This window comes from Diabrotica undecimpunctata, chromosome 1, assembly GCF_040954645.1.
Source record: "Diabrotica undecimpunctata isolate CICGRU chromosome 1, icDiaUnde3, whole genome shotgun sequence".
In the NCBI taxonomy this organism is placed as follows: domain Eukaryota; kingdom Metazoa; phylum Arthropoda; class Insecta; order Coleoptera; family Chrysomelidae; genus Diabrotica; species Diabrotica undecimpunctata.
In genome coordinates, this window is record NC_092803.1 from 137,791,306 (window position 1) to 137,816,800 (window position 25,495).

General features: G+C 32.8%; 1 protein-coding gene across 2 annotated transcripts in view; it reads left to right on the forward strand.

Annotated features, from left to right (window-relative positions):
* Positions 1-25,495, forward strand: part of nes (lysophosphatidylcholine acyltransferase 3 protein nessy) — a 53,284-nt gene that overhangs the window by 11,542 nt on the left and 16,247 nt on the right. For both annotated transcript variants that reach the window (XM_072520099.1, XM_072520098.1), the window contains 4 exons: positions 4,369-4,446; positions 13,085-13,287; positions 15,610-15,844; positions 15,951-16,243. In XM_072520099.1, coding sequence (XP_072376200.1) covers positions 4,369-4,446; positions 13,085-13,287; positions 15,610-15,844; positions 15,951-16,243 — 809 coding nt within the window. The remainder of the gene's footprint in view (positions 1-4,368; positions 4,447-13,084; positions 13,288-15,609; positions 15,845-15,950; positions 16,244-25,495) is intronic.

Here is a 25,495-nt window from a genome sequence, read left to right on the forward strand (position 1 = left end):
CTTCCGGTGTACTGCAATTCTACAACAATTTTTTGATGCGATCTTTTAATTGTCGGTAGAATTTTCTCCTGAATATGGAAGTTTATTATAAATCGACGTAACAAGCCTTCGTCAACTACATCCATTGTTAGTTTGGAAACTCTGTGCTTTTTGTAGACGGTGAATTGAACAGATTTCTGCTCGTGCAGGCTTTATCTGTTACCCGACCTTCCCTGACTATTCGTTGAACTGATCTTAAGTTTATGCCTGACAGAAAACAATTTATTTTGAAAATGAGTATTGTAATTACCAGTTAAGTGAGCTACACGTTCTTGTACCTCTTTTAAATCAACTAAAACTTTATCTGCATTAGCTTCTTCGGTTGTAAACTTAAAAACATTGAAAATTATTTCTCATGAGATCCCAAAGGTTTGCCCTTTAATACTGTTATGTTTTTATTAATTCTTATTTAATGTTTTTATTTATTATTAAAGGTTCTACACGTATAAAACTTATAAGTTTATTTAAAGTTTTTATTTGTACAATATAACTAATTTATTTTACACTAATAATTATATAATTTATCTACGTGTGTTACATTTTAAAAACTCGGCGCGATGTCCAAAAACTAACTAACAGTTTACAACAAAATTCCTCTTTAAATATAAAATCCCGTTATTCGAGAATCGCGGCGATCCCCCATCGAAGAGCCGAGAAAGTCACCCATGCTAGTTTTATTCGGCCTGCCTCTGGAAATTTCGAATCGTGGGTGACTCATCATCATTCAGGTAAACAGGTCTTTCAACCGAGCGCCGAAATTACTAGAAATAGAAAAGAATTAGTAATAAAATATTTACAGTTTTATACGCCGTAATATTTATCGTACACTACAACAATACACTTGCCATTTTAATAAATATAAATAATAGTTTATAATATTCGCTCCGTGTGTGACCATGGTAGGGGTACCTTGAAACGATGCCAGCGTGCGTAGCGGCGAAATATGACAAAATTGGACCTTTTGGATCTTTTTACGCATAAATTTGATTAAAAATGGGTGCAAATACATATTGCGTATTTAATTGTGCTAATAATAGCAAAAATAGTGAGTGTAGTTTTTATGGTTTTCCAAAGATTACATATAAATTTAAATATGAAAAAGTAAATATTACATAATTTCATTTTTATGCAATTGAAATAGGAAAAATTTAAATAATTTACCTTAAATGATATTTCATAAGGCTTCAAGCTAACTGCAGCCTGCCTGATGACTTTAGCTTTTATATTATAATTTTTACTATTATTGTTTTTAATTACATGCTCTTCCACATGCAAAAACTTGATTTGCCAGTACTAGATTTTTCCCTTTCTTTTCCGTTTTGGGGTTGAAAAGATAAAGTTGATGAATTTTTATAAACTCAGTTTTTAATACTAAATTGATCTTGTACATAAACTAAAAAAGTATAATTAAAAAACTAATTATTAATACTTGTCAATTTCGTATCTATTTAACATTTAACCTCAAATTGGGAGGTCCAAAACTATCAAATGAATGCGGTATATGTCGCGTCAGTCACGCACGGAGCGAATAGGGCTACTCCAAAAAAAATTTAAATGCTTGACTGTCAACACTGTCAGAAATCTAGCACTAATCACTACTATGTGAAGTCCTAGCCGATAGCATTAGAAATGAGCAATCCCTTCCATTTTTCAATTTCTTCTACGCGCAACCCGCCAGCTTTCGCTTGTCGGATTGTAATCAGGAATAAAACTGTTTTCATTGCACATAAGCAAATAGATGACCTATGATTTAAAAAAACTGAATGGAAATCTACTTTAGGGCTCCATCATCTTGATCTATTTATTCAGTGTTAACCATGGTTTTCAGAATTAATTAGTACAAAAAGGGTGTACATATGTGAAATTATGAATATAATTTAAGTTAATGAGGACTGTATTACATAAGGCTGGTTCAAATAAATTAGGATATGTGGTAAAAGGTTATACAGATTATAGCAAATTAAGTTTATACAAAGTCTTACCAATATTTTTGCTCCACAAACTCGTGGTATTGACTCGTGGTTGTTTTTCATACGCGGAATCTGTCCGGGTACCGGTTTCTGAATACGTGTTTCGCGGTACTAACACTGAGATCACGAGATAGAGCACATTTTGCGTCTGTACACGATTTAAAACAGTATTTGCGGTATTTTTCGCGTAACTAAAAGCAGGAGAAAGATAATTAGTTAGCGGCAGTCATCAGTAGAGAGAACACCCTTGTCACCAAACGACAGTCAACAGGGGAGAGAGAGCGTCCGTTCTCATCGATAGACAACAGGCAAGAGAGGTACGTCTGTACCAAGCTATAGGTAACAGGCAAGAGAGATTATTCGGCTGCCTAGCGAGACTCAGCAGACGAAAGAGCGAACGACTGTCCCTAGCGGCAGTCAACAATCAAGAGAGAAAAACCCTTGTCACCAAACGACAGTCAACAGGGGAGAGAGAGCGTCCGTTCTCATCGATAGACAACAGGCAAGAGAGCCGTACGTCTGTACCAAGCGATAGGTAACGGGCAAGAGAGAGACTTTTTTTTGCTATCTTGCAATTGTCTGTATTTCTAATGGAGTGGGGTTAAAATGTGTTTATGGATTTAAGATCGAAGAACTTTGAGCATCTTAATGGTATTATTCATCAATATGACTAAAACTGCAATAAACATAAAAAACTAGATGCAGGTTACATACGTTATCAAACTAAATTGAAAAAAATGTACTACAAAAATGAACACAATAACAAAATTCAAATAAAGAAACCTATGTATAATAAATTGAAAAGTTGAAAAGCTTTTGAACTGGATAAAAAAAAAACAATTTATTTTCAATATTTATTTAAGCATCCTATACAATTATAAATTTACAATTTCTTCACTGTTAGAATCTGAGCTACTCATATTACCAGTGTCTATTATTATTGGTTGAATGTTAATGTCAACAATTTTTTTTTCGGATATAAAATTTTTAATAATTTCATGAGTATGAAATATATATTCCCCAAATTTCTGTGTTTCATTATTTTAGAGCCTTTTTGCACATGTTTATAACACTAGCACTATTAGAATGTTCATGTCTACCAATATACTGATTAAAATATGTCTTGAAGATTGTCAAAATTAATTCAATAGCGTTGAAATCGCAGTGATCAGGAGGTAGTCTCATTACTTCAAGGCCGGTTTCCGTTAGTAGCTCATCAATTATATACACATTCTCTTTTCTGATCGTTTTGAAAATTTGTAATAATTCAGGTTTTGTGAGTTTTGCACCATAGTTGATGTTGTTAACCAGATAATAATTTCCATTCTAGTTGAAACAGTGGAAGGTTCCTATTCTAAAAGAACACTGTGATATGGATCATTATTCATCACAGTTAATGATGACTCTTCTAAATTCGGAATTCATTGTTCAATTATCCAGTACTGCCATTCTTGATCCCTCAGATCTGTTGTCTTATTTTTCAGACGACGAATACTTTTGCCTGGCTTCGAAAGAATATGATTATTTTCTTTCCTTTTTTAGAAATATACGTACTGTCCGTTGTGATATTTTTAATTCAACAGTTATTACATACATACATTCCAATATATTACTTGTTGAACAGATGACAATGGCGCCAAAGTTCTTCAATTATCTTTTTCTAATTCGAATTACTTCAAAATATTTTATACAAGTTATTGTACTTGAGAATTGAATGGTTTACCAGGCATATTCTAAAAATAAAATCCATTAAAAAATATTTCATATCACTCCTTTGACGTGGTTTTAGCCAGATTTCAATAACTAAATGTCAGTTTCGGGATTAGAATATATTATTTCTCGTCATTAGCTAATAAATAAATAGTTACCCTAATAAATCGAACACAAAGGTAACACAAATAATTTATGGCGGCTTAAGTTCACTGTTTCTGTTTCTATGACACTCCAATAAAACAAAAAAAAAAAAAGATCCATATATTTGCAATTCTCTTAAGTTGCCGTGGTACTTCAAATACTTTTGAGTTTACTCTTTCAGGTGCGAATGGTTAGAATATTGTTATAAATATTGTTGTAACTGAACTGATGTAATCAACTTAAGCCGAAGTCAAAAATATTGCATTTATATATAACTATCCAGGTCTTTAAATAATTGTGGCAATTGACTAAAACATCTTGCAATCATGTAGGTACAAATTCTAATCAAGTGGCGAAGAATTCCAACAAATGCTTTGTAGCGCAGATCATGGGATAACTGTAACATTCACTTATTTTTAATTGCCGCTACTTAGTTAGAATTGAATCGTACCACTGTTACTATCTATATATATATTTTTTGCGTTTAACTTTAAAACATTTTTAGGCTACTTTTACACCACTACAGAAAGTTATGATATAACTTGGACGATGCCGCAATGTATTGTAACTTTGAGGCTAATAGGTAATGTTTTATAAATTATCAATATAATTCTTATAATAACGACAATACATTTTTTATTATTTAAGATTTGAATTATTTTATACATTATATGATTATGGTTAGTAGAGTGTGACTTAGGTTCTTTCTCTTTTCAGTAAACTTTTCAAATTGAAGCATTAGCTGTCCCATATTGTTTGTATTTCGATTAAATATTTTTATATAAAATTAAAGGTAATCAATTATTTAAAAAGTCGGTAAAAGTCAAGTTAAAACTGACACTGATGCTTGTAAAATGGTTTTAAAATTTTTTGGGCATTTTCCGTTTTAAATACTATATTTTCTGATTCATTTTCAGAAAATATACCAATTAATGCGTTTAAACGTTCTGGATATATTTGTTCATATGAGCATTTTAAAATCAATTGTTATTCGCTTCAGAAACACCTGAAGTAATCTCATTAAAATTACTAATAATAACGATATGCATTGCAACCAAGTGGAAAACAGAAACTACAGACAGCATAAATATTTAGGTATTTATTTGCATTTTCTGACAACGATTTTTAATGTAAGGACGAGGTTCGAGATTAAACCTATATAATCAAAATTTCAGTGTAAACGACATTTCAACTGAATACCATTCGAGTATGTGACACACTATACGCAGAGCCACTTTTTCATCTCTTGATACATTATATTTTTTTGTTTAATTTTAGAAAATCATCCTATTTCTATGTTGTTGGTCTACGAACCGGATTCTTGCTTTTATCCATTTTATTAATTGATTGAATTATGATGTAATATGTATTTTTATCTTCTCATAAAGTTGCCGAAATATTCGAGCTTTCTTCCAGTCAAGTGGATGCAACTTCTGGTTCTTCTCTATCAGTCGCATCGGTTACATATTTGTGACTTTATCGGCCCATCTTTATTATCCGGCACTAACACCGCATCACAATACTTTTCAGTCGTTGTTCTGTTGTTCTTATGTATATACCAAGACGCTATCGAAGAGAATACATTCCTGGCCACTCCCATAACAGTGAAGAACTATCCAAATCTTTCTTAGCGAGACTATAAAAATCAATGAAGTGCTAAAAAATCGGAACTTCCAAATATCAAGCCCAGAAGCATGTACGTTAGTAAGAAAATTAGGAAGCGGGACTCCCATAACAAGCAACAAAAGAACAATTGACCCAAACACCATATTATGAATCGTAAAAACATAACGAGAAGGTTGCAAACGAAAATGGAGAATTGATGATAAACTTCTACACGAATAACGAAGAGAATAAACACATTTTTGACCACAAAGACCATTACAAATATACATTCAATAACACTAGACAAAGATCTATGATAGATTATGTTATAACCAACAGAGATCAATACATCCATTAAAAATAATGGACGTAAGAATCATCATGAAATACTTCACACCCAAGAAAGCGGCACCAACAAACAAAAATCAGAGTCGAAGGACTAAATAAACGATAACATCCAGGAAAGCTGGAAAAAACTCAAAAATAATATAAATAACGCAGCAACATCACTTGAGATAGGAAAGTAACGAATACTAAGGTATTAAACAAGAAAACTGCATGGTTTAGATAGGAAGTGAAGACAAAATATGAAGAAAAGAAGAAAGCTTTTTTACAATACAGAACACAACATATGTATATAAAACAGGCATAAAATCACTATAAACGAATCAGAAATGAAACGAATACTTTACTCAGACAAACAAAAAGGAATTATTGACAGAGCTTCTCAAAACAGATGGAACACGACTTCTACGGAACATAAAAATACATATGGAGAATGATCAGAGGACAAAGAAAAGAGATTAACGAACTAATAAAAACGAAACACATCATCAGAAGAAAACATGGGCAGACTACTTTCGATCCCTATTTGCTAAAGGTGACGATAATGAACTATCAACATCAGAGGTGACGACAAACGAAGAAATAAACATTGAAGAGCGAGAAGTAAAGGAAGCATTAAGGAGATTAAAAAATAGAAAAACGGCAGGAGATAATAAAATATCGAATCAATTCCTAAAGTACGGAGGACCAGATTTCACCAAATAACCGTTAAAGCTAATCCAAAAAATAATTGAACAAAACAGAATACCACAAGAATGGACATCAAGCATCTTGATACCTCTCTTCAAAAAGGGAGACAAATCGGAGAATTACAGATTAATTAATTAACGCAACTCTAAAATTAACAACCAAAGTGATAACAAATAATTGAATGGAATTATAACACTAGAAGAAGAACAAGGTTTTAGGTGGGGAAGATCATGCACCGACGCTATATTTATAATGAGACAAGTGCAAGAGAAATCATTAGAATAAAACAAACCGGCATATCTATTTCGTGGACCTTAAGAACGCAGTTGACAGGGTCAAATTAAATGACGTTATCCACTTGGGCCCAACACCGAAAGGTACAAATGGGTCTACTGATTAAGTAAGTAAGTATCCACTTATTGTACGCACGAGAGATAACTCTAGGAATAATCAAAACGATCAAAATTACTACTAGAACAACACAATAAAAGTAAAAGTAGAAGCAGACCTAACTGATCCAATTGAAGCTGGCTATTGGATAAGACAGGGCGATTCTCTGAGTCCTCTGTTGTTCAATCAGATCATGGACAAAAAAATAAAAAAAGTAAGGACTAATAAATGATACCAAATGGGAGAAAAACAACTTAAAATAATCTGCTATGCAGACGACGCAATACTAATCTCTCAAAGTAAAGATGATTTACAACGTATGTTGTACGAATTTAAGATAACCGCTAGAAAATTTAACCATTTAAGTTAATTTCCCCCAAAAAAGACAAAATGCATAGATATAACAGCAAATCTACTAAGATCTAAATTAGAGCTGGAAGGTCAGACAATAATATGTAGAATAAGTGATGTAGTTTAAATGTGTAGGCATCAGACCATCTAGCTACGGAGAGCTCGAAAAAAAAGTGGAAGATCAAGTGAATAGAGCTAACAAAGCCGCAGTTTGCATGAATAAAACAATATGGAGAAACAAAAATATCGGGAAAGATATGAAAAGCCGAATTAACAAAACAGTCATCAGACTAATAATGAGATACGCGGCAGAAACACGACCTGACGCAGAGAGGACAAAAAGAATGCTAGAAACACCAGAGATGAAAACCCTTAGAAAAATCGATGGCAAGACACTATGGGATAGAGCTAGAAGTACATATATAAGACGGAGATACAAGGTGGAAAACATCAAGGACTGGATAAAAGATAAAAGAGTAGAATGAAACGATTATATAAGTCGAATGACAACAAATAGACTAGTAAAGACGGCGAGGGAGGGTTCCCCAATAGGACGACATCAGTGGGAAGACCACGAAAACGATGGAACGACAACTTATTGCAGGCACATTGAAAATCAGACAGAGTCATGTCTACACAAAAAGACGAAGAAGAAGAGACCATCGTATCACATCTGACATCGTCATCTATAGTACCAAAAGACAAGACAATCAAGATGAATTAAAAGCTTCAGGTTTTGACAATATCTAGTCCGAATTGTTAATAAATAGCAGCAAATATGCAAGAAACTGGATGGCTTACTTTTTCACAGATATCACGAAGATACCACAACTTAAAGCTCGAAAATAATTGCCACATTAAAACCTGGCAAGCCAAATGATGACAACCCTAAAAATTAAAGGGCAATGTACCTGCTATCATCGACATTTAAGTTACTAGAACGACTCGTATAGAATAGAATTAGCACAAAACTACTTAAAGCAATGTCACTTAAACAGGCAGGATTCCGGCAAAAGAGCATGTTGCGCAGAGATCATTTACTTCTCAGATTTATTTCAGAGCAAACCTAAAATATAGACCTAATAGGTCGAACGACCGAACGCTCCAAGTCATAATGGGAACCGACATCAGCACACCAAGAAAACTGAAGAATGACCTACCTCAGCGATCTGTCCTAGCTCCTCTGCTCTTTAGCCTGTACATCGCGGACATTCTGGGAACCAGATCAAGAAAATTTGGTTACGTTGATGACTGTCTCCGTGCTCAAGGAGTAGGTCGTTTAAAGAAACAGAGAGATATATAACTGAATAAATCTATATTGTCTTCAATTTCCTTTATGAAACGGGAGAGATCCCACAAGAATGACTGGAATTTTTCTTCATTCCACTACCTAAAAAAGTCAATCCTCGCAATTGTTAAGGATTTTAGATTGGTAAGTCTAATGAGTCACGCTCTCAAAATACTTTTAAAAATAATTTATAACCGAATATTTCAGAAGTGTGAATCACATTTAAGTGCACATCAGTTGGGTTTCAGAAATGGCTTGGGCACGGGGAAGCTCTTTTTACAGTACAAATACTATTGTGAAAATGCCATCATAAAATAAAGATGTTAATACGTATATGTTTCATTGATTTTTAGAAGACGTTTGATAAAGTCAGCCTCGAAAAAAACTTTTACAACTACTAAAAGGATTAGACAATAAAGACATAAGGCTAATAATTAAAGCCTCCACTGGAAGCAAACATAAAATACCAGAATTGATAAAAATCTGTCAGAACAAATACCTAGTAATAGAGGACTACGACAGGGCTGTATGTTGTCGCCTGTATTATTCATTTTATACTCTGAAGGAATGTTCAGCAAAGGTATAAACGTGAATGGAATTAACATATCAACCATCATATATGCAGATGGTACAATTTTGATGACAGACTCAGACATAGTGCTTCAAAGGGTTGTCGATAGACTCACTCTTACTCTAACAGAATTAAATATCAAAATAAACAGTGATAAAACCAAAGTAGCGACCTTTTCTCGATCTCAGAATATTCCAACGCGTATCACATCGAATGGTAAAATCTTGGAACAAGTAAACAAAATAAAGTACCTGTGTTTCTGGATAAATAACCAACTGGACCCGATAAACAACCAACTTTACCCGAATCTCGGGATTAAATGCTAAATTGAACAAGCAAGGGGCACATTCATACTAATGAAAGGACTACTATGCAGCCCACAATCAACTTAGGACTTAAGATACGACTACTTCAATGCTATGTCTGTCCAACTATGCAATACGGAACAGAATCATGGACGCCCACAATTCCAACCATTATCAGCAAGATAAGGGGCATTTGATATGTGGACTTACAAGAGAATATTCAAAATTCACTGAACTGACTATATAACTAATAGACGGGTTCTCGATCGTTGAAGCAAAAAAAAAGAGAGTTACACCACGCCATCAAAGTCTGCAATACTTCATACCTTGGATACCTATTAACGAATCACAAATATTTCCTCCCTCAACTCCAAAATTGAAGGAGAACGCTTAGTCAGGAGGAAAGAACTCTCTTGGATCCGAAATATACATTGGACGGGTTTACATTATGAAGAACTAATAAGAACAGCAGATAATAGAGAAAAATTTGCTGAAGTAATCGCAAACTTTCATTAACCGAACAAGGCACCATAAGAAGTCATTTTTTCTGATAAAATTCTCAGGTACATGTACTTCTTTACTCTTTAGATTTACTGGTCTCCTGCCGTTCGAGTTTTGTTAGTATTGTTGTTCTTACTCGTTTTAATGAACTTCTAATGATGTTGAGGGAGAGTCCATAATTTCTATATTACCTAATATTACATTCATTATGTTTCCAGATTTTTTAAATTATCCACTATTATTACCGTGTCATTAGTGTCAGTGTTAGCTATTTCTTGTAAAAAACTAAATACCTTTCAGCAAACGAAAACAATAACTGAAGTCACGTTACTGAAAACTTGCGCGTAGGCACGCTTTACTACTTAATTATCTACATAGCATACTTGTTATGTAATCTAATGACTGTTATAGTATTATTTCAAGTCACATAAACACGTGAATGTCGCGCGATAATATTTTTGCTGTTAGTCACAATTAGACAAGGTAGAAAGTGTACTATTGCTATGACATATTTCAAAATATAAACAATGGTATTGGAACCGCAAGCTCTTTTTCTTCTTGCATCCTTAGATTTTGTTATCAGTTTTTTTCTTGTTGCTCTTAATATATTATGTTATCACTATTTTTTCTCGAACGTACATTACTTCTACGGCTCATCGGAGATTTATCTCAAATCCTCACTATCTCTCTGTTATCATTGTTAAATTCTCTTCCTTTGTTGAGGAGAAAAAGTTTCCATGCAAAAGATGCCCTAGTGATGAAATGATGAAGTCGTCTATGAAACTTCAGCCTATTTTGAACATCGTTTTACTAAGTGTATCGAGCTAAAAGGGGACTATGTTGAGAAATAAATCGATTTAATTCCAAAAAACTTGTTTTTTCTATCAAAGGCTAGTTTTATATCAATCCACCCTCGTAGAACAAATCCATTCACTCCTAACTTGTTTGTCTTTGATGCTGCATAAAGGACATCTTCTTAAACTTCGCTGTGGCTGATGTTCTGAAGTATGTAGTCGCACCTTTGCGACTAGCAAATAGCTTTGGTATTTTGATTTGTATTGTGTCTGGTGGCATCCCATTAAATAGCCTCTTTTTAGATACAATTTGTACTGCCAATAATCCATTAATAACAGCACGGCGAAAATCTTTTGATGTTATTTTGAGACAAGTTCATCATCTTGTAAAGGGCCAAAATCTACACTTCACTGACTCCCTCAGAGTTGTGGAAGTTAAAAAGAATATGTACTGCTCTCTTATCCTTCTATTTTGCTGCTACCAATACACTGATATTCTTCTCGATTCAGTTTTTTATCAGTCTTAAAAGTAGACAGATTTCGGTGAGACAGTACCTACTGTAGGGTTGTTGTGTCTCTTCAATTCCTCCATCAATTTATATGGGGTTGAATTATTAAGGTCTTGAATAAAGTCTGGTACTTCAGAAGAATGTGTAAAGTTTTCTGGAGAGACGGGTCTATGTTTAGTTGACATGTTGAAGATGTATAAGCAGAAGTGTAATTTTTCGGTCTAGGAGCTCTAGCCGTATCTGTTGCCACCTCTAGTGGAAAACCAGTCTCAGACTCTTCACCTCATATGCTATAAATTTCCTCGACAACCGCCGTTGCAGTTTTAATCGCTTCGGGATCTTTATTTTCAGAATCAGATGGTATTGGATATTACAGACCAAAACATAATTTGTTTAAATTATTACTGTTTTGTAATTCTGTATACAGCGAGGAGTACGGCAAGGAGACAGTTTCTCCAAAACTATACACGACGCTTCTAGAACATACTTGTAAGAAGGTACATCAGAACGAGCATGGTATCAACATAAATGGAGAGATATCTGTCATTTGAGATTTGTATATGACATCGTCCTTATAGCCGATCGTATGGATGATGCAATAATAATGTTTGAAAAATTATATCACGCTTTCTTGGAGGTCGAACTAAAGATTAATATGAACAAGACACAAATAATGACTAATCTTGTGCTAAATCGAAATATTGCTGTTAATGGAAGGGATATTGTACAGACTACATCGTATAAGTACCTAGGACATGAAATTTGGTTGGGCAGAGATAACCAGACATGTGAGCTCTCACGTCGCATAGGATTAGCCTAGGCAGCGTTTGGTAAATTAAACTATGTATTTAAATCGGATTTACCCATATGCCTCAAAAGGAAAATCTTTGACCAATGTGTGTTACCTGTACTCACTTATGGAGCGGAAACATTAACACTCACAAAAAAGGTAGTTAATAAGATTCGCGTGCCTCAGATGGCTATGGAGCGCCAGATGTTGGGTATCTCTCTGAGAGATCGAATCCCAAACGAAGAAATACGTCGTAAAACAAAAACAACAGACGCTGTCGAAAAAATCGCGTCGTTAAAATGGAATTGGACAGGACACGTCGCCAGATTATCAAACAACCGATGGACAAAACGTATTTTAGAGTGAAGATCAAGGCAAGCAGCAATATGGAGAGGACGCCCACCAACTAGATGGATGGACGACCTGAAGCGTGTTAGCAATAACTGGATGCAAGCCGCACAAGACAGAGACAGATAGAAGGAGCTGAGGGAGACCTATGTCCAGCAGTGGACACATACAGGTTGATAATGATGATTATCATATATATGATGTATATATAAATAAACTATATATATAAATAAACTAATTTTAAAGTAAAATTGTGGCTTATTTTTAATAAAAACAGTAAATTTTACAGGAGTAAGAAAATCGGTTTACTGCTTATATCAATTATGTAGAATTGTGGATGTTTTAATGCCCTTTACTTGACGTCATATCAAGTTGATGTAAGTTATGGGGAAGAGATGGCTGAAAGTGACAGAATTGTGATAATTTTAAAATTTTATTTTTATATTGCAACAGCTAACCGGTTCTCATTTAAACTTTCTTCCAACCTTTTCGATACAGGGATTGAACGGCAGACAAGATATAACTTTTTTCTGAAAAGAAATTTGATTTTGCACCTGGTAATCATTTTATATCACTTTATAGAGGGTATTTTCAGAAGGAATATATTTCTACCATTATTATGTAACTTTTCGTAACAGCCCGTAATGCTGTTTCGCATTCAGGTGGTATGACTTTTTTAAAATTGAATTCAGTTTATTCAAATCTTTTATATATAATATTACTATATTTTTTAGGGGTTGCATTTGATTTATACGACGGTCACCAGCCAGAGGAAACATTATCGTCCGATAGTAAGAAACTTGCCCTAGTACAGACACCCAGTATATTAGAAATATTTGGTCATTCGTTCTTTCCGTCAGCATTTTTAATTGGACCGCAGTTTTCTATGAAGAGATACTTAGAATTTGTAGACGGGGATTATAATAACAAGGTGACGGTGAGTATCTTATAATAACAATATTTGTTAGTTTAATATTTTATTTATTATATTCTTCTATATATAAAAACTTCTGCATTCTTGTACGATCTGTGTCAACCCATTTATTAAGTCTAGAAATTCAACTTCTTGCTGGGCCGGCTTCATTTTCAGTATTTCTTTGTGCAGCAAATATATTGGTTTCTTCCACAAACAATTAGATAATCTCATCTTCTATCAAGTGTTCAAAGTAACTTATAGGAAATGCCTCATGGAGTTTTTAGATTATATCTTCGGGTACACCGGTGTGGGCACCAAAACAATTAAATTTCAATCTGTCCCCTGCGACAGTTTCCCACTTGGTCTGGGGTATAATATCGGCAAGAGGAATAACTTCAGCAGCTTCGTTCTCGACATCAGATGTAGCTAATCTATCCTCATTTGAATCGGAGTTTCCTTCATATCAGTAATAATCTCGATAGTCTGCTGCTTCAACCTCAGACAAATTTTCTAACTCCCGAACCAATTCTTCTTTTGTACGACCTCTTCCTGTCATTATTGTTATAAAATAATGAAATTATTAATATTATTAAAATAATCAAATGCGTGACCACTGGTGGACATTTGGTCCCACAATGTAAAATTACAACCTGGGACCACGTGACCACCGGTGGGCTCTAAAAAAATTATACTATTACCATCAAAAAGGGTGGTTTAAAATATAATAATAAATATTTAAAAAATAGATTTATAGAAAAAAAAGCATTTCATATATTAGAAAAATACATTGAAAAATCTGTAGAATACAACAAAAATAAAGTGTTCGACACGATCGAAATAGACAGCCTTATAGAAGCAATTAATGACAGCAGGATTGACCATAGGTATAGTGAACTTATTTACAATACTTACTAAAATGCCACGATGACTGTTAAGACACACGATAAAACCCGACCAACAAAAATAAAAAGTGGGATAAGACAAGGAGATACATTGTATGCCTTTAAGATGGTCAATTGGGACCACAGAGGAGTAAAAATATTGACATTGTCCTTATCACAGATAATTTAGGAGAAGCCACAGATAAGTTAAATGAATTGGACTTTGCATGTTCGAAGGTGGGCCTCAGAATGAACTTGACCAAAACTAAGTTCATGACAAATATGGTCTCCAATAACCATTTAACTATTAATTACTTCAGCGTGGGCAGCCTTTGGAAAACTGCGAGACACACTTAGGGTCAACATACCAATTAGCCTCAAAGGAAAATTATTTGATCAATGCGTATTATCGCTCCAACCAAGACTACGGCGTCGAAATTGAGAGTGGCACAGAGACTAATGCAACGGTCTATGCTGGGAGTGACGTTGCGGGACCGATTAAGAAACGAAGATCTGTGAAGAAGAACGAGTATTGCTGATGTTGTGGAACGCATAGAAGAACTAAAATGGAATTGGGCAGGCCATGTAGCGAGAATGCATGACTCACGATGGGCGAACAAAATTACACATTGGAGGCCAAGAGCAGACAAACGTAGTAGAGGAAGACCACCTACACGTTGGGCTGACGACATCAGGCGTATCACCAAAAATTAGCAACAAAGAGCACAAAATCGCAAAGAATGAAGGAGTTTAAGGGAGGCCTATGTCCAGCAGTGGACGTGATAAATGAAGGCTGGATGATGATGATGATGAGGATGATGATGATGATGATGATGAGGATGATGATGAAGGAATGAATACCCAATTACAGCGTGGCGCTAAATGTATTAAATATAAACATATCTGTTGAGAGATAGAAAAACCTTCAAAATGGCGTATTCTAAAACTTTTTAAATTAATTTGTTGCTCCAAAAACAGCAAAATAAGGTGAAATCGTTAATTGTTTGTAATAACTTATGTTTTGTGATTGCTCTCACCGGGGTCTTGTAGTGCATAACAAACCCTCAAAATTTTCGGCCCATCATTTAGTTTAAAAGTCATTTAAACTGTTTATCGCAGATGTCATATTTTTATGATAGGTAATAAAATAATACATAAAATAATGAATATACGGTAATTCTACGGATATTCTCTAAAATCGATTTGCAAAGTTACTGTTATATTTAACTTATAAACAATTAGCATAAGTATTACTCGTAGACGAAATATTTGTTCATATTTCAAAAGCTGACAATTTTTACACGAATTTAAACAATCTCCGGTTAGCGACTAGGGTATTGAACAAAATATTCACATATTTTCTATCTTTATGCTGTTTCATATAGCTTATTCCCATTCATAAACTTTTATTATGATGAACATTAATATTGTCGCATAGTTAATTTATATATTGTTCTTGCAGGACGGACCTCCAGACAGCGTCTTACCTGCGATAAAGCGAGGTGCTACTGGAGTTGCATATCTAATAATATTCCAAACACTTGGATCTTTCGTGTCGGATGATTATTTACTCTCTGACGAATTTGCACAAACTTGCTTTTTCAAACGAATGTTTTTACTGGGTCTCTGGGGTAGATATACCCTCTACAAGTACATATCTTGCTGGGTATTGACAGAAGGAGCATGTATTCTGTTTGGTAAGTTTATTATTTCTCGTATTACATTGAGCTAAATTAATATGGTTTATATCTACATATAGATCTATAATTTATATAAGACATCAGTTTTATAATATTTTTTTAGGCATTGCATACAACGGAAAAGACGAAAAAGGACATCTCAAATGGGATGGAGTAGAAAATATAAAACTAAATATTTTTGAAAACACAACTGAATTTAACCACTACATCAAGTCTTTCAATGTAAACACCAATAACTGGATCGCACACTATATTTATAAAAGACTAAAATTCTTGGGAAACAGACAGTTAAGTCAGTTGGCTTCACTCGTATTCTTAGCCGTCTGGCACGGTTTCCACGATGGATATTATATCTGTTTCCTCTTCGAATTTATGGTGATATATATGGAAAGAGATGTAAGTATATTTGTTAACATTTGGATAGGAGGAAAATAATTTTTATTTCAAAAATTTAAGTAAAATATTAATCAAGTGATGGATTCGACCGTTACTTGATGGAACTTTATTTTATCTAACAATAAAACATTGAAAACTTTTGTCTTCAAACCTTCCACAAAATTTATTATAATTTATTTCACTACAGCTCTTGCGAAAGGCACTTGAGAAATTTACTCTTCCGAAACAGCAGTGTGCTAATAAATTATAATAAATTTTGTGGAAGTTTTGAAGACAAAAGTTTTCATTGTTTTATTGTTAGATAAAACATTAATCAAATTTTAAGTTAAATTCAAGTAAAATTCAAATCGCAATTTAAGTAAATCTTAAGAAAACTTAAGATAAAATTTAAGTAGGTATACACGATTTCCTCAAAGTTTTAGACAGTAAGCAACAAAACATATCATCAAATGTCCATCACCATGTCATGTAACATCTTTTCACTGGAGTCCTAAAAGGGATCCAAATCGCTTATGCTATCTACACCATATTCTTCTCCTTAATCCTATTAGGATTTGGATTACACATAAATGTTTCGTAGCTTTTAGAATCTGAATATAATTGATTACAACAATATGTAACTGATTAAAGTAAGTACTATATAGTATACGAATTATGTCATATTGATCACGATTGATGCGATTGTGTATACACAAAATTTAATCTTACTATTAACAGTTGAAAATTGCTATGCAGAAAGTACAACAAGGAAAAGAAAAACAACAATTTTTGTGTGGTTAGAACAATTTTCAAACTGATTTTATTATGATATTTTTATACCGATTGATTTGAAAATTTGTATGCTCACTTCTGTTACTATTCTGACAAGCGTCAAGTAGAGTTTTCCTCAAAATTTTCCAAAAAAATTTCCGTAAATGAAAATTTTCGTAATTTTTTGAGGTAAAATCTAATTTAAGAATCCTTTCGATTTTCTGTAAATTATACCATGATTTTTTTCCAAAAAATTTCAAACGATTTTTCCGATAAGAAAAAAAAAATTAAAAAAACTTTTCTAAAACATTTGATAAAACTCTACGTCATCGTCTGAATCTTTTATAGAATATTTTGTAGTTTTAAAATAATATTATGATAATTTTTTTTTCAAACTAAAGTCATATTTACTTTACAAATCACATTTTTTTCTTAAATATAAATATTTTACGAATTAATTTTTAATTGAATAAATGTTTGATATTAGAATGAAAAACAAAAAAATATAATATAATAAATAAAAAATATAATAATCAATTGAAATTATCTGATGATTGATAAAAATTAATTATGAAACCGGTTAAGTAATTTTATTAAATGAAAGTAATTTTATAATGTTAACTATTGAATATTTTCGGTATAACAAATAGTAATTTTACTTATTTTTTATTACAATAAAAAGGTTTTTAAATTTATATTGCATAAATAATGGTTGTTCAGATATAAGAAAAATTTGATTTATTATTACATTAATAATCAAATACAAAATATATTATTTCTATTTATCAATAGGTAAAATTCAATTTGTAGAATTCCTTTAACATTTTACAAATAATTATTAATAAAAATCAATTTAATAGTGGAATTATCAATTTTTTGAGTTTTGAAATTTACTTTGTAGATATTTTCAATATGTTTTTTTAACTTTCAAATTGATTGAATTTTTTTTCATTAGTTAATTATAATTTTACAAATTCTGATTGGACATTAATTTTGCATCATTATTATTTTAAAATATTAAAATAATAATGATGCGCGTTCCATTTAGATCAGTAATTCTAGACGCATGCGCTAAATGTAATAAGTATCAAGATGCTTTTATCCAACTTGGTGAAACTGACTTCGATTGTAATGAAGTTTTTGAAACCTTAGAAACTTTCATATGTCACTTATATGGAACAGGATTGAAGATAACAATTCCAAAAAGAAAAGTAAACGATGTCAGATTTTCACTATTTAACCGGCAGTATAAGTTGCATGATGTGAACGAGCCTTTTAAAAAAAAACTAAAATATTTCGATGCTTCAAGCTTACCACCATGTCAAGATGAATTACACCAACATATACTGCGAGCTCATTATATTTCAAATATTTGGACAAATGCTCATAAAAAAGTACCAACAGAATTGATTGTTGAAGAACATGGTTGGGAGATTGAAGATGAAACATATAACAGAAACATAAACATATAAACAGAATCAGTTGGAGAAGTAGTGATTGAAAATGAAGCAGATAATAAATGTGATATTACTGAAAGTGAAAGTGACGAAGATGACGAATGTGATGCCATCAATGAGAGTGAGAAAAATGACGAAATTTTTAAAGTTTTTCAAAATTTTTTTTCTTATCGGAAAAATTGTTTCAAAATTTTTGGAAAAAAATCATGGTATAACTGACAGCAAATCGAAAGATTCTACAAATTACATTTTACGGATGTGATATCACTATCATTTGTAACACGTATTGGACTCACAGAGGATGCACTCGAGCAAACAATGGTAACACTAAATTGGTAAACATTGAACGGGGAGTACGTCAAGGGCGTGTTCGGTCCCCAATTCTTTTTAGTGTATATATGCTGAATATATAATTCGGTCTTCGCTAGAAGAACGCCCGGAGGGTGTAAAAAGCAATAGCATTGTGATAAGTAACATAATAGTCCAGGGCAATAAAGTTTTTGTCGTGACACTTAAAAATTCAGGGTACTTAAAAAGGATTTTTTGATGTACAATACTTATACAAACATATTCTAATTCTTTCTTGTGTGAGATGTACTGATAATTTTTATTTATAAATAAATTGGTGTTTTTGGGTTTTTCACGTTATTATTTTATCATAGAAAAACATAAGGTTTTGAAGGTTTATTGGGGTAACCATCTTTTAGAACATGCAAAAAGCTTCAAAATACGATTTGTAAAATTTTTATACCTATTTATTGTTTAGATAAATGCCAACAAAGACCAAAATTTCGAAAAAATTAATTGATTTTTAACTATTGCAGAAATAGTTCTAAGGCTTTATAAATTTTGCTCAAAGTTGGGTCTTATAGTGCTTAATATGTGATAAAAGTTATTATGCTTAATATTATTGTATTAATACTTTATTTTTTATATATAACAACACAATTGTTAATTCATTTCTAAAAATATTCAACTAAACTAAAATATTTTAACGGATTTAATTATGTTCGTCTTTTTTAGAAGACACATTTACAATAATAAAAAATAAAATTGTTCTATTGATCCATCTACACCTTCAAGATCATCTTCAATATCGTCAATTACGTCTCAATTATCGCAAGTTTCTTGCGTGCATTGTACGCCAAGTTTGTACAATATAACCCCAATTTTCTACATCCCCAAGTTAAAGTATTATATCCTGTTTTATAAGAATAAGATATTGTTCTCAGCCTTGGACAACTTTCAACCATATATATATATATATATATATATATATATATATATATATATATATATATATATATATATATATATAGGTAATATATGTAGGTATATAGGTAATATAGGTGTATATAGGTAAAAGAATATAGCAAAAGCTGCTATCGCTTTGTTGAAATAAATGGCCAAATATAAGGTCTTGGAGGACAAATTCGTTAAACTTCCCGTGCTCGAATCGGCATTAAAAGAGTGTTATGACTCATTTCAGCATCCCTGCTTCATCAGGCACTCGGGTTGATACAAATTCAAACTTGGAAAGTTCAACGAATGTCTCCTAAAACTTTACCACTGCAGTGGTTAGCGTACAGAGGTGCAATCTACTTTGGTGACCATGAACGAAAACGATTAAATAATATCTAAAAATATATTGCAAAAAATAGCTTTCTGGGATAAACAAATGGAGTTAAATTAAAACAATTCAACAAATCGCTTTGAAATTGTACACTACAAGACCCAACTTTGAGCAAAATTTCAAAGGCTTAGAACAATTTTTGCGAAAGTTATAAATCAATTAATTTTTTTGGAAATTTTGCTATTTGTTCGCATTTACCTAACAACGAAAATAAGTATAGACATTTTTACAAATCATCGTTTTTAAGCTTTTTGCATCCTAGAAAAGATGGTTACTCCAATAAACCTTAAAACCTTGTTTTTTAATGATAAAATAAACATGCCAAAAAATACATTTTTTCACACTAATTTGTTTATAAATAAAAATTATCAATAAATCTCACGCAGGAAATAGTTAGAATATGTTTGTATAAGTATTATAGATCAAAAAAACCCTTCAGTGTTCTGGCTTTTTGAGTGTCACGAACAGGGTATATTTTGCCTTATTACCCTGAATTACTGAATTATAAGGTATGCAGATGATACGGTGATCATAGCAGAAAATAATGAATAGCTCCAGATACTAATGAATATATTCACAGAAAAGAGTCTATTCACAGATGCCTACAAAAACATTTGCAAACGATAAAAATCAACAATAGTTGACCATTTTTATCGATTGCAGATGTTTTCGTTACAATTTTTGCCCGAATTTTGTCAACCGAAAAAAATGGGCCAACAAAATTCGGCCAGAATACCAATTAAAGCATTTGCAAGCTATAACAAATGGTCAATTATTGTCGATTTTTATCATTTGCAGGTTTTCTCATTGGTATTTTTGGCCAAATCTTGGCCGAAACAATCGGCAGATAAAAAATTCCCAGTGAGAACGCATCAGTAAAACAATAAAACATTTTGTCTCAAAAAATTTATTGAAAATAAGAATACATATTTGTTACAATTAATGAAAATAGACTACTTTTTTCCAAAGAAATCCGAAATTTTTAGCTGCTTTTTAGAATTTAACTTCTCGGTAATGACAAACGATTCTAAGATGTTCAGTGAACTAAAAATAGAGTGACTTACATCATTTTTACTTTCCAAGTACCGTTTAAGTTGCGTAATATGGTGTGTTGCTTCGGCCGCACTCGGAACATGTATTTCTCCCGCCACTGATGATGCGTCGTCTTCATCACTCTCTTGTTTTTCATCATTGTCCTTAAGCACTTCAGCGATGATCTCTGTATCGGTTATTTCACCACATACTACAACATCTTCATCCACGTTGACAAAATCTTCATAAGAGATGGCAGGATCAGAAATGATGTCCCCCCAGCAGTCAACTGAAAGCAGCTCTTCTGTTAAATTGTCGTCTGTGTTCTCCTTCTTTTTTATAAAACCAGCTCTTTTGAAACAGTGTTTGATCGTTTCAGGTGTTACTTGGTCCCAAGCTTTCTTACACATTCGAGATGCTTGTAGAATGTCTAACTTTATTTTAAGGGTGTCGCAATCTTCCATCAATATGTTTTCAACCAAAAAACGTCTGTAAAAATGTTTAAAATTTTTTATTACACCCTGGTCCATAGGCTGGAGAACTGAAGTCATGTTAGCAGGAAAAAAATAACTTTTACATTTTCCATGAGTGGGATAGTGGTGTGTGCCGTACAATTGTCAATAAACAAAATAACTTTTCTTTTTTCTTTTATGAACTTTTTGTCTAATTTTTTCAGCCAGTTCTCGAAAAGATCACTAGTCATCCAAGCTCTTGCGCTGCTCACATATTCCACTGGTTTTGACTTGACGTTCTTAAAACAACGCGGATTAGCCGACTTGCCAATCATCAGTAGAGGCAGTCTTTCCGATCCGTCCATGTTTGCACCAATTAGGAGAGTTACTCTTTCTTTACTTAGTTTTCCACCGTGACATTTTTCGTTTTTAAATGCTAGCGTTTTGTCAGGAGTGCATTTAAAAAAGAGACCCGTCTCGTCAACATTAAAGATATCTCTTTCATCTATACCCTGAATCATCTCTTCCAAATTTTTTTTCCACTGGTTGGCTTCTTGCTGATTAACGGTCCCACTTTCTCCACAAATGGATTTGAAAGAAATTTTGTTGCGTTCTTTAAAGCCGTCGAGCCACCCTGTACTCGCCTTAAAATTATTTTTCCCCATTTCAATAGCAAATTGTTCAGCTTTGCTTCTTATAAGGGGACCACTCACGGGAATCTTCTTATCCCTAGCTTGTTTGAACCATTTTAACACACAACTGTCTAAATTTGGATTTTCTGGCTCCCTTAATCTTTTTCGATCTTTACCGCACTCACTTTCACTGTTGAGAATTTTTTCTTTATTCTTCAAGTAGGTGGATAATGTGTTAGGAGGAATTCCAAAGTCCCTGGCAATCTCAGATTTTTTCTTCGTCCCCTTTTCTACTTCTCTAATTGCCGCTATTTTTTCCGATAACGTTAAAGTTTTGTATGTTTTCGTATTACCATGCGACGACATCTTTACTCAATACGAAGTGACTTGACGTGATTTGCGGTGATTGCAATTGCAACGCCAACTCATCTCAACTGAAGGGGCGTGCCAGATGGGGTAGAACCTCGGTGACAGGTACGGGTACAATGTACAATGGCCTTGAATGCCTTGAAAACAAGTGGCACGTTAGAACAGAAAAGAATACTACCTCTTTTAGCGGAAATTTCCAGCATGAAATTGGCATTTTTAACTTTTTAACTTGTAGAAAAGTTCGAATTATCCAAAATATAATTCGAATTATTCACGACTTTTTAACATTACTTATATAGGAAATGCTAGGGACCAGAATAAAAATTCGAATTAAAGAAGATTTCGAATTAACGAAGTTCGAATTAAGCAGGTTCTACTGTATATATATATATATATATATATATATATATATATATATATATATATATATATATATATATATAACCCAAAATTGGCCATACCAATAAGACTGCGAACACCAAAATGTTATATATGGTCCCTCTTTCTGTACAACTGCGAAACATGGATACTCAAACAAGGCGACATCAACAAGTTATGCGAATTTGAAATGTGGCTGTACAGAAGAATGTTGCAAATAAGTTGGACCAAATGAACAAACAACGAAGTGTTGTCAATGATGAATACTTGCCAACATCTGTTGAAGATCTTAGGAGTTAGGAAAACCTTATATGTCATATAATGCGCAACAAGCAATACGACCAACTACAAATCGAGGGGAAAATTAAAGGAAAAGTTGGTATGGGAAGAAAGAAGAAATCATGACTGAGGAATATACGAGACTACCAAAATAGAAGTAAACGCTTTCATACACCAAGCCTGCAATAGACAAGACTGCAATACTGGTCGCCAGCCTTAGTAGAGATGGTACAAAGGAAGAGGAGAATACTTAATACTTACGGTTACGATACGCATGTCCCAGATATGTTGTCTTTTTCTTTTAATTGTTAAGTTCTCTTCCTCGTCATGTTTTACTCAGAACTTGTTCATTTGTTACGTGTTGTGTCCATGGAATTTTTAGCGATCTTCTAAACGTTTCCAAATCTTTTAAGTCTGTTGATGATTCCTAGTTTTAAAGTCGACGCTTCTACGTCCAAATAACAGAATTTAGTATATACATTTTGTAACAAATCGGTATCTTATGTTTAAATCCAGAGTCGAATTACATATAAGTTCTGCATTTTTTAAATATCGCTTTGTTCTGTATAAATTGTGGTCTAAATTCAAGATCAGTATGAAACATTTTTCGTGATTTAATAACCAAGATACATGAATATTTTAATATCGACTCATATATAGAGTTATATTTGGTTACATGTACACGTTTGATCCATAGTAGTTATAATTGGTGTGGTGGTTTTCTTAGTACACTTCCCGTCATATAAAATTGGTACACTTTTTTTTCCCAATGTAAACCTGGGTTCAGACTGGATACAGTGGTTCGTGAATTAATTCGCTGTTGCCATCACAGATAACGGAATTGCACTAAATCTAATTAAAAAAAAATAAAGTTATTATTAGATAGGTATTATTTTTATCATTAACAACAAAAAACCGTATTTAATAAATTTAATAACCAGAGATAGGGTTCAGCTAATATCCAAAATATTTGAAGAATCTTTAAACCTAGATTATTGGCACAGGGAACATTGGAATGCATCTACTGTACCTAATTTTTTACTTCAATTAGCTACCGAACACGAACTGTATTTTGTATCAATAAGTTTAGTCACAGGCCAACTACCAAGATTAATTTATTATTTATTATATGAACGATAACATTAACAAAAACTAACATTATACTTTATCCTACGTAGATTATAAAGTGACAGTTACAATCTAATACATCGCTGTAATGTTTTATTATAATAATTTAAAGTTATGTCTAGATTGATTTTATCTATCACTATATTTGAATTGCAATATTTTCATAAATCATAATAAAACACAAATCAAGGTATGAGTACTTAATTGAGATAATGAAAAATTACAAAATTAATATGAGAATTTTTTAGGATGCATGCTTAAACAAATTTAATGTGACTGACTGATCGAGAATGCTCGATGTTTTAGTTTTTAGAATACTCAAAACTGGCGGTCTATCACACAGCCCTGCTTTTAGCTGATTTCATATAATATTTTCGTTGAACTGGCAACAGTGCCCTAGAAATTAGAATGACACATGTGACAAGATCAACTTACACAACTTGAAAAACATGATTTTCGGTAATAAGAGTTGTACCAGTTTTTTATGACGCGAACGGTACCACGACTTTTGTTTTTGACTGTCGACGAATTGCTTTGTTTTCATGCTAAATTGATCGCTTGCGTCTACAATTTTATTAAAATGACGTTGAAGAACTTCTGGACTGTCTGTCTAACAACTGTATCGTTCGAGTAGTGGATCTCATTTAGTATCCTATGGTTGATTTTTACTCAATCCTCCTGTCTTAAATATATGTTTGGAGTATATGTTAAAGAGTATTGGTAATAAGATTTATCCTTGTCTCCTTTTAACCTATAAAATTTTAACCCGCGAGTGACTGAGCCTAAGCTTGGTAATTAATCCTTTTGCCCGCTTCCAACGCGGTGAGAATAATGACAAGCAAATTGAGCACGATCACCAACACTATTTACAGACACCTTGAAAAATGAAATAAAACTGAATGAGATGATATTATTCTAATTTTACTCATTTTTTTTAAAGCGAAGTTTCTATTCTGGCGTTCTATTACTTTTTCTCTACAGCAAAATGCTGAGGCGAGCGTCCCGAAAGTAGCGCCACGAAAGGAAATAGCGGTTCGTAGTTCGCAAGTCTTTAGTCGTTACCCACATCCAGATGCAGAGCTTTAATTAAATGGGGTGTAAGTTGAAGAAGTTCACAAAATTACATATTTGGGTACTGTCAT